This window comes from Mustela putorius, unplaced genomic scaffold (genome assembly GCF_011764305.1).
Source record: "Mustela putorius furo isolate JIRA1106 unplaced genomic scaffold, ASM1176430v1.1 tig00003896_pilon_pilon_pilon, whole genome shotgun sequence".
Lineage (NCBI taxonomy): Eukaryota > Metazoa > Chordata > Mammalia > Carnivora > Mustelidae > Mustela > Mustela putorius.
Window position 1 is genome coordinate 12,489,715 of NW_025422045.1, and position 9,909 is coordinate 12,499,623.

The 9,909-nt window shown below is 46.1% G+C and overlaps 1 protein-coding gene across 5 annotated transcripts in view; it reads left to right on the forward strand.

Moving 5' to 3' along the window:
• PAQR5 (progestin and adipoQ receptor family member 5) overlaps positions 1 to 6,898 on the forward strand; it is a 74,928-nt gene extending 68,030 nt beyond the window's left edge. For 3 of the 5 annotated variants that reach the window (XM_045067433.1, XM_004758587.3, XM_004758591.3), the window contains one exon: positions 2,478 to 4,954. In XM_045067433.1, coding sequence (XP_044923368.1) covers positions 2,478 to 2,719 — 242 coding nt within the window. In that variant the 3' untranslated portion in view covers positions 2,720 to 4,954. The other 2 variants (XM_004758589.3, XM_004758590.3) reach the window with 2 other exon arrangements.
• Positions 6,899 to 9,909: the final 3,011 nt, after the last annotated feature.

The following is a 9,909-nucleotide window of genomic DNA, read 5'->3' on the forward strand; positions in this document are numbered from 1 at the left end:
CTTAGTTCTCCCCAAGCCCATTTTGCCCAGTGATTTTCCATCTCCTCCCACCTGAGACATGGCCACATTTGCTTCATTGATTCTGAAAAGATCTTCATCTCTTTGACTTGCTCTCTCCTACCAGGAGGCATTGCAAAGACCAAAAGGCTGGGAGGGCAGGTTCCCCCGCAAAAGGAAGGAGACAGGAGGGCCAGGGGACTGGAACCTGCCAGCAGGAGCCATGTACACCTCCCCAGCCCTGACTAGGTGAAACAGAGGGGTTGTATCTGACGTCTGGCGGCTGCAGGCAAAGTTGTCCCGGGCCTTGTTTTGCCAACGCCCTGGTTTCCTAAAATGTTTCATTCATTAACCTTTAGTCCTATCCTCTTGGGCCTCGGGGTACAGAGCAGAAAGACACCCCTATGAAGGATCATTTGCCAGACAATTGTTAATGACAGGTCACCAACAAGGGATTTGGAAAGTTCTCTGTCTTGCATTCATGGAGTCTGCCAGACATGAGCCTCCCTCTCCAGTGTGGGCCAAGGTGCTGACTGGTAAGGGCCGGCTCAGAGAAAGTTCTTCCACGTTCCTTGGGGGGGCCGGAGTGCTGAGATCACTTTTCCTGCTGCAGTCGCATCTCAGATACATCCTGTGCCCATGGCGTTTTCTGTCTTTGGCTGTCCTGCTCTGGTGGGAGACAGGTTTGTGCCTCCGGGAGCTCAGCTAGTCACTTCTTTCTGCTTGGATGTGTGTCCTTGGAGAGCAGGGCTCTCTGCTGGACAAGAAGCACTTTGCTGGATCCCGAATGGATTTGGCAATCCTACCAGCCCCCAAGTATAGCCTGAGTGAGGCAGGAGCAACTCGACTGGGCACACCTTCTTCCCCAGGGGACACAACCCGAGGGGCTGGCAGCTCCTGCCCTAAGGGGCTCATGGGCCACCCACCGGAGAGGGCTCTCATTCCCACACTCCCATTCCTGTCTCTCCTTCTGCTCCAGACTGCAGGTGCCCAGGCTGCTCCCTTTCTGGGACACAGTTATCAAATACTTAACTCTGGGGTAAGACCTGGGTGTATGACTTCTCTCTCTCTCTCTCTTTTAAAGATTTTATTTATTTATTTGACATACAGAGATCACAAGTAAGCAGAGAGGCAGGCAGAGAGAGAGGAGGAAGCAGGCTCCCCGCTGAGCAGAGAGCCCGATGCGGGGCTCGATCCCAGGACACTGGGATCATGACCTGAGCCGAAGGCAGAGGCTTTATCCCACTGACCCACCCAGGCGCCCCTCATTATCTCTTTTTACTGAAAGAATCCTTTTTGAACTCTTGTGTTGTATCCGGGTGCTAGGATGGCCATAACAAAGAATCACAGATCTTGGGGCTCATACCACAGAAATGCATTTTCTCACGATTTTGGAGGCCGGGAGGCTGAGACCAAGGTCGGGCAGGATTGGGCTCTCCCGAGGCTGCTCTCCCTGGCTTGCAGATGGCCCTCTTCTTGGTCTCGCTCACATGGTCTTTCCTCTCTGTATGTGCCTGCCCAGGGCCCCACCTCCTCTTCTTAGAAGGACACCAATCACCGTGGGTCCAATCTAGTGACCTCATTTTAATGTAATTGTCTCTTAAAAGATCCTATCTCCAAATACGATCACATTCTGAGGTACCTGGGGTTGAGACCTTGACCTTCAGAACTGGGGAGAGGGAGACACAAGTCAATCCATGACACGTGCTGTCTTCTCATCTTCTGGTTTCTGAGAGTTGTCCCACACACAGTCCTCGGCCCTGGGCAATGGATTCCTTTCTTCACCAGCACCAACTCAGCGCATCCCTGCCCACCCCCACCCTTGCCCCCTCTGCTGGCTAGCCAGCGTCCTGCAGGGCATGGGGAGGAAGTGTCCCCTGTCATGTGTGGGATTAACCGGCAGTAGGAGGCCACCTCCTAAGTCTAGCTGGCCTCTCCTTTGGCACCGAAGTCAGAATCGAGCTGAGAAGTGCTGGCCCTGCAGAGGTGAACTTTGGCAAAATGTGAGACCAGAACCCTTACCGGGAAACACAGGACTGGTGGATAAGGTATTTGAAACATGGACTTGCTTCGCTCAATGGCCTTTTTTATTTTTCCTCACACTGCATTTTAAAAATAAATGTATTGAGGCATACTTTCCATACCAAAGAATTCCCTAATTTCAACTATACAATTCCGATATTTCCAGCTGCATACATGAGTTTTAGAACATGACCATTGCCCCGGTACGATCCCTTATGCCTGTGTGCTGTTAGTCCCAATTCCTGCCCCCAGTCTGAAGTAGCCACGAATCCGCCTCGTGTCTGCACATTTGCCTTTTCTGGATATTTGACATAGACGGAATGTGACAGTACATGGTCTCTTGTGCCTGGCTTCCTTCACCCAGCATAACATGTCGAGTCTACAGGCCACAGTATAGAATCAACAGTCCATTCCTTTTTCATTGCTGATCTTGGTGGCCTTTTCTGTGTTTGCTGTAGGTCACAGTCACCAGCTGTTCCATGTGTGTGTGATCCTGGCCACTCACATGCAGATGGAAGCCATACTTCTGGACAAGACTCTGAGGAAGGAATGGCTCCTGGCATACACCAGGCCCCTGTCTTTCCCTCAGATAGCTGGAGCCATCCTTCTGTGCCTTGTCTTCAGCCTCAGCAACATAATTTATTTCTCAGCTGCTCTGTATCGGATTCCCGAGCCAGAATTACATAAAAAAGAAACATGATTCAGAACGTAACATGTTCGTGCCAGATGTCAGCCTTAAGCTAGCCCATCCTAGCCACCCTAACCCAGCCGCAGGGAACCAGTTTCCAGAGGTCTGAAATAGCCACAGTGGCTGATGTCTTGGCATTTTTGAGTGGGTTCTTGTCAGAACTGGTGACATTTCTCTAGATGTGCACTGATTCTATATTATTTTAAAAGGGGAAAATGAGTTCAAGTACGTCCTTGTTTGGGCAGATTCTTAATATTTCATTAAGTTTTAAATTTATTTAAAATGGGTTTTTCAATCCTATTTAAACAGTTGGAAGAAGCATGCGCCCTTGTAGCTTGACTTTTAAACATTTGAATGAAGCTTCACGACCCTTGTAGTATTACCCTTTGCAAATGGGAACATACTTCAGTTGATGAGTTCCACATAGCATGGCCTCTCCCAAGAGCTCCAGGGCGGGAGAATGAGCCAGAAAGATCAGTGTAAGGAACCTGAGTCAGGAGGTTGGGTCTGTGGGAGTTTTGGGGACAGGGGAAGCACTCCAGAAGGGAGAGACCTGGTTTGGGGAAGGGTCTTCTTCCTTTCCCCACCTAGTGAAGGGAATGAATAGAAAAGAGTCCTCTTTTCCACAAGTCCGTTCTACCTTATGGTGCCAATTCCCATGTCATCAGAACACCCACATGGCTGGCTGTCCATTTTCTGTTTTTTAATGTTTTCATGTTTCTAGTTTGATGCTGCACCGTATTGTGTAGTAGGGGTCAAATGTGTAGTGTGTGGGAGTTGGCTGACTTAAGTTCTGTTGGCTGGGTTCATCTGTCACCTTTTAAACCAACGTCATCACAACATTTGGGGATGTTGTACATTTGATGTTACTTCAGCTTTCTAAATACCTTGCAGATCTTAGAGTTCATGTGCAGGAGAAGCTAAGACCTTGTTATTGCGTCGGTCAACTGTAGTGATTGTCAAACTTTATGGTGAATCAGAAACACTTGGTGGGTTTGTGACATGCAGATTTCCAGGAGATTCTGCATTTATCGTTTAAAATGTAGGTCTTTTAGAGGAGATTTGCCCTAAATCTGGGTAAGTCCCCAGGTGATTCTAATGCAGAAGCGCCCCAGGCCAAACTTGAAGAGATGCTTTCCTCATGAATTCCAGAAGGCATTGGGCCTATCAGCTTGCTGTGATTGACCCAGTTTTCATTGACCTACTGCCTAAGGATGTAGCCCCTTGTTTTCTACTCTGCATGAGACTGAGAAATTTCTCATCTTTTGCATCGAGAGTTAAATTTTAGTATTTCATTGTGTTTTTGGAGAATACAGAAATGCTGATGCAAACCAGTTTTTAACAGAGGCCCATCAACCCCTGGTCTGCACTTGCTAATGACTTAAGGGGCTGTCCATCACAAAGCAGGATCTACTTTGCTGACTTAGGAACACCCCCGTATCTTAGAATACTCCTCTATGGTTAACGGGCCCAGAAACTGAAATGGCCTTGTGAATAGTTCATTGTCCAATCCACTAAGGACAAGTAAAAATTTATATTGGATGAGAGTGGTCAAGAAATGTGATTTCATTAGTTTTATTATCTGTTTACTTCCTCTGGGGAAGGTAGACTGATAAAAATATATGGGCTGGTAAATTTTTGGTACATTAATTGCCAGCTGCATGACAAAATTTAGTTTTTGGCCACAATCTGACATTGTTAGTGGAATTTTACCCCAGCAGGGTCTGTGGGCTCCCTTTTCATCTTGCTGTGACTGCAATTTTATGCTGAGAAGTACAAAGTTTAAATACCGTATTCTAGTAATGCCAAAGACATGAAGCTTTTTAATATATCTTATTTAGAGAGAGTAAAATAATGTTTTTTGTTTAGCTCAGAAATAGTTGAAAGACAATAGGTGATTCATTTGAAGGACATTTAAATTATTTAATTTTGGGTTACGTGGATTTTTCACCATACTTCACAATGGAAAAAGAAATGTTAGATCCACAAAATAGGTGCCGTGATTCATAATGATTTTAGATGTTTGGTAAACTTAGTCCCATGGTATACTTTTGGACAGTGTTACAAGTTAAAATTTGAGAACAGTTTCCAATATACTGATTTGGAAGCTTCTAGATGTGGGAAGTGGGTTCACATATATTAATTACCCTTAGGTATTAAGAGTACTGGGGCTAGGGGGACCTGGGTGGCTCAGTGGGTTAAAACTTCTGCCTTTGGCCCAGGTCATGATCCCAGGGTCCTTGGATTGAGCCCCGCATTGGGCTCTCTGCTCAACAGGGAGCCTGCTTCCCCCCCACTCTCTGCCTGCCTCTCCGCCTACTTGTGATCTGTGTCTGTCAAATAAATAAATAAAATTAAAAAAAAAAAAAAGTACTGGGGCTAGAGTTTTGCTTGAGCCATCCCAGAAAGTAAAAAATTCTGGCATTGGGTGAGCTGAAGACCTCACTGGGAAAATGTCTTTTCATGTATCGCCTCTCAGTGGTCCTCTTCTTGAGTTTTTTGAGTGTCTCAATTCGCCCCTGAGACACACCATACTTCCACTGGTGGTGACTTCTCGCCATGGTACTGCCTCAAAAGGGGTGACAGACTCACAGTAGGATGTCCCTGTTCTTCCTCCCCCTGCTGAGAAACACTACCCCCAAACTTCCCAGACGCCACAGTTGCGATAAAACCTGAATGTGTGTGAATGAGGCCACGTCGTCAGCTTCACCTTTACCTTAAGAGTTTCACCTTCATCTTAAGGGTTTCACTTTCCATTGCTCACTTTTTAGAGAGAAGCGAATTTGTCACTGTGGATTTGAATGAGAAGTGGGAGGTTTTAGAAATCATTTGAGTACAAAGTGGTCTAAATATTTGGTTTTCTGCATTTTTTCTCAAAGTGCTTATTGTGGAACCCAGCTCACGTGAGAAGTTCTAGGGAAGGCAAGTTGGAGAACAGGACGGTCACATGTGTTGGATAAACCCTTTGTGTGGCTCTATTGTGTCCCAAATTTCTCTTGGCCATGGCCAAACTATATGTTTCACTATATGAAACACCTATTAACACTGTGTGATGATGCTCTATAACTATTAGTTGAATGCCAGCCTCTGATTTTCTAGCCAACAATCCATCATGGACAAAAAGGCAAAGACCCATTTCTAAACTCAGATGTTCTTCCAACTTACAGCAATGTCTAGTTTTCTTAAATTGTGTGGGAGAAAGAAAATAAAATTTATTTGTTATAATAAAGTCCTATTTCCCCCTTGATTTGGTTATGTTTCACCTATCACACGGCAAACGTGTTTGTCGTAAGAAAAAGATTGCTACACATCTGTGCGTTGTTAAATCATTCTGTGGCTATTTCTTTTGTCCTGATACATATAGAATGAATGATGCTTTAGGGGCTGGGCATAAGAGAAGTGAGGAAAACCCAACTCACTTGCATGGAGGAATGTGCTGATGGTCAGTGGGAAAAGGGATGAGGTCAGATAGTGGGGAGTACGCTAAAGGGAATAAGCCTGGTGGAGAAATGGAGGTGGGAGGCACAGGGCAGAGGAGATCGGATGGCCACTCTGAGAAGCTGACAGCTGAGGAGGGCTTCAGTGGGTAAAAGGGTCCCACTTTGCCAGCACGTTGTGAGGCTGGTGTTTTGGGTTGATGTGGCATATATGCAAAGGCCCCAAGTCCAGGAGGCACTTGTCCTGTCGGAAGTATGGAAATCAAGCCACTCATCCCTGAAACAACCCTGAAACATATTAACTCTAGAAAATGTATGGGTCACTTGACTTGAACAATTCTGGAATTTCTCCTGGATGTTCTCCCCGGGAGATTGTGCAAGAGGTTTTCCTCTGGCCTCTTGGTATTTGTATGAATGCTTCGACTCTGCAATAGATGTATTTCAGACAAAGAGTTGCCACACCCATTCTTTTCACTCAGGGCAACAGATTTCTAAAATTGGCTTAATTCTGGCCTCCTGTAGAGCGTGGAACAAGAAACCTCAAAGATAATTTAATCCAGCCTCTCGAAAATGTGTTTGATGTTGGAAAATGCACATTTTCAGGCCCGGATGGACAGATGCAGAAAACCTTGGGCGGGAAAAGTAGTTCTTGAGTTTTAAATTTTAAACAAAAGCCCCAAGTGATTTTTAATATAAGGGAGTTTAAAAAACACTGGTCTATTCCAACCATTCTTTTTTTTCCCCCCACATTTGGAAAAATGTTCCCAAATAGTATGAAGAATTCCCAGGTATTGGGGTGTCTGACTGGCTCAGTTGATAGAGCACAGTTCTTGATGTCAGGGTTGTAGGTTTGTGCCCCATGTTGAGAGTATAGATTACTTAAAAATAAAATCTTAATGAAAAAGAGACTTGTCAAGTACTTTTCATCCTTCCCCCTTTGGCAATTTCTATAACTCTCTTCTCCAACAGTGAGAAACATGGCTCTTCTTATCGCAATGTATTATTTCCTCAGTCTTAGAATGTACAGCACGTCATTTCAGAATTACCAACCCATGTCTGCAAAAAGGCTTACTAATTAGAATTCGATATGTTTCAGGTTCTTTTTGTCTTGAGCCTGAGGGCATATGGTCTCAATAGTCTAAATTACTTGGGTTAGTTATGGCCCATTTATGTGTATGTTATTCATTTGAAATATGGTTTAGATCATTTGTTTCTTTTTGTATCAATTTTACAAGCCTCCCATGCTACCCCCCCAAACTAAGCTTGCTGATTTTATTGTCTTTTGAGTCTGTAAAACATTAACATCCAGTCATTCATTTTCAGGCCTGGGGAGAGTCCCAGGGCCAGTGGATGTGAGATGATGCTGCCACAGCTGATGGGAGTCAACAGCTGGGCCTGGAAGAGAGTGTCCCAGTGTTGTGTGTTGGGAGGGCCATAGGCGTCCTGTCTTCATTGTACCACCCTCCCTCAAACACTCTAGGCTGTGGCAGTATCTGGTCACTAGTAGTTATATGGTTCCCACAGCTGGACTCGCGTAGCTAGGTATTTGAGTTAATTATGGTTCCCATCAGCTGAAGTGTTAGCCTCTCCCCTGTGTTTTGCATAGGACCCTCTCAGTCCAGTTTAGCAGTTTCTTATAAAGTCAAACTGACACTTATGATGAACCCAACCATCCCACCAAGAGAAATGAAAATCCCTATCTTCTTAAAGACCTCTATGCAGATAATTAGACCGTAATTGCCAAAGAGTAGGAAGAGCCTAATTGTCCATCAGCTGGTGGATGGATAAACTGTCATGCGTTCATACAAGGGATTACTACTCAGCAGTAAAAAGGGAACATGTTGCTGATACGTGCAACGCATGTGTGAATCTCCAAAGCATTTTGCCCAGCTAGAGAAGAGGCCTTCTGAAAAAGAGGAAACTCTAAAGGAGGAAGTCAGGAAAGTGGTTGCTGAGGGCTGGGGGTATAGGAAGGTGATGACCACAAAGGGGTAGCACAAAGAAGGCTTTGAAGTGTTGGGGGTATTACACATCTGACAGTGACGATGGCTACAGGGTGCTGTGTTTGTCAAATACATAACATACACTGCACAAGTGAAAAGAGTAGATTTTACTGGACCTAAATTATACTCCATAACTTGACTTTAGTAGAAAACTCCGTTCTACTACCTCTCTCTACTACCGTTATCCCTGGTGTGGATCTCTAAGGGAAAGTGCAAATCTTTTACTGGCTATGGGGAACCCTTTGGGGGTAGAGATAAGAATGTGTTAGGTGGGGGCGCCTGGGTGGCTCAGTGGGTTGGAGCCTCTGCCTTTGGCTTGGGTCATGATCTCAGGGTTCTGGGACCGAGACCCACGTCGGGCTCTCTGCTCAGTGGGGAGCCTGCTTCCCCCTCTGTCTCTGCCCGCCTCTCTGCCTACTTGTGATCTCTGTCAAATAAATAAAATCATTAAAAAAAGAAAAACGTGTTAGGTGTGAGATGCCTGTTTTTTTGTTTGTTTTTACCTTTTTTCCCCTAAGAAAATAAGCTTTAGTATGGATAGAGGTGAGGAAGAAGAAACTGGCCAGAAGAAAAGCTGGAGTGGGGGACTTCACTTAAATAGTGGGCTATTATTTACCTGGGTCCTCAGCTGGGATGGATTTGTCCATTCCTTCCAAACATTTACAAGAGGGCCTCCATTGCTGGGCGCTGGGGTGCAACAGCGCCACCTTGCGAGGCTGTGGGGATAAGCCGGTAAAGGATGCCATAAGGAAGAGTGACCAAACTGGGATGGGAGATCTGGAGCAAAGCAACAGGTGTTCGCAGGGTGCAGGGGACTGGGGGTGTGGAGTAGGGATCCAGCATCCAGTGCCAGGTCATTGATGAGGATCTGCTGAGAACTGAGAGTAAGAAGGCAGTGTCAGAGGAAAGAAGGTTGGCTACATAAGCCCAGGGTACTGAAGGGCCATGTGCCTGGAGGGGCAATGGTAAGTGATGAGCTTGGAGAGGAAGAGCCTCGGGGCCCTGTGGGGGTTGCCCAGCCCTGGGGAGCTATTGCGGTGCTACGGGTAGGAGGGTGATGTGACCAGATCTGTGGTTTACAAGTGGCCTGGGAGGGTAGCCACAGAGAAGCCTGTTTGGTTACTGTTGCAGTCATCCAGACAAGACATGGTAGGGGCCAAGGGAATGGAGAGAAGTGGATGGAGAGTTTCGAAGGCTATTTAATAGAGCTGTCAAGATGGGGTGAGTGGATGTTGGAATAGAAGGAGAGGCAAAAGTCAAAGATGGTACCAGGGACCCTGGCTTGGGTGACTGGGTAGACGATGATACCATCCACTGAGGGGCAGCAGGTTCAGGGGAAGATATTAGGGTGTGGTAGGTATGACACCCAAGTGGGTGCTGTGGGACACCCAAATGGAGAAGTGACGGCAGCTGGGTCTGTAGCTGTATGTGAAGACATTGGAGTGACCAGGAGCGCCCGAGGAGACGTCTCAGCTAGCAACCAGGTCAAAACCCTAAGCTACAACATTGAAGGTGTCAGGTCCGTAAATCAAAGGAATGAGACTGATACAAAGCGAAAGTCAAGCAAAGTTTTATTTCATGCCCAGCATCGAGAATCAAACTGACCGTTCAGGGCTGCCTCAGAGAGGGTGACCCCTCCCAGCCTCACAGACTAACTTTTATAGAGCAAAGGCCATGTGGTTGAACCTGGCCACACACAGGTGGCCAATGAGATTGCAACACACAGAGAAAGCTGCACAGTCATGCTTGGTCACACATGGGT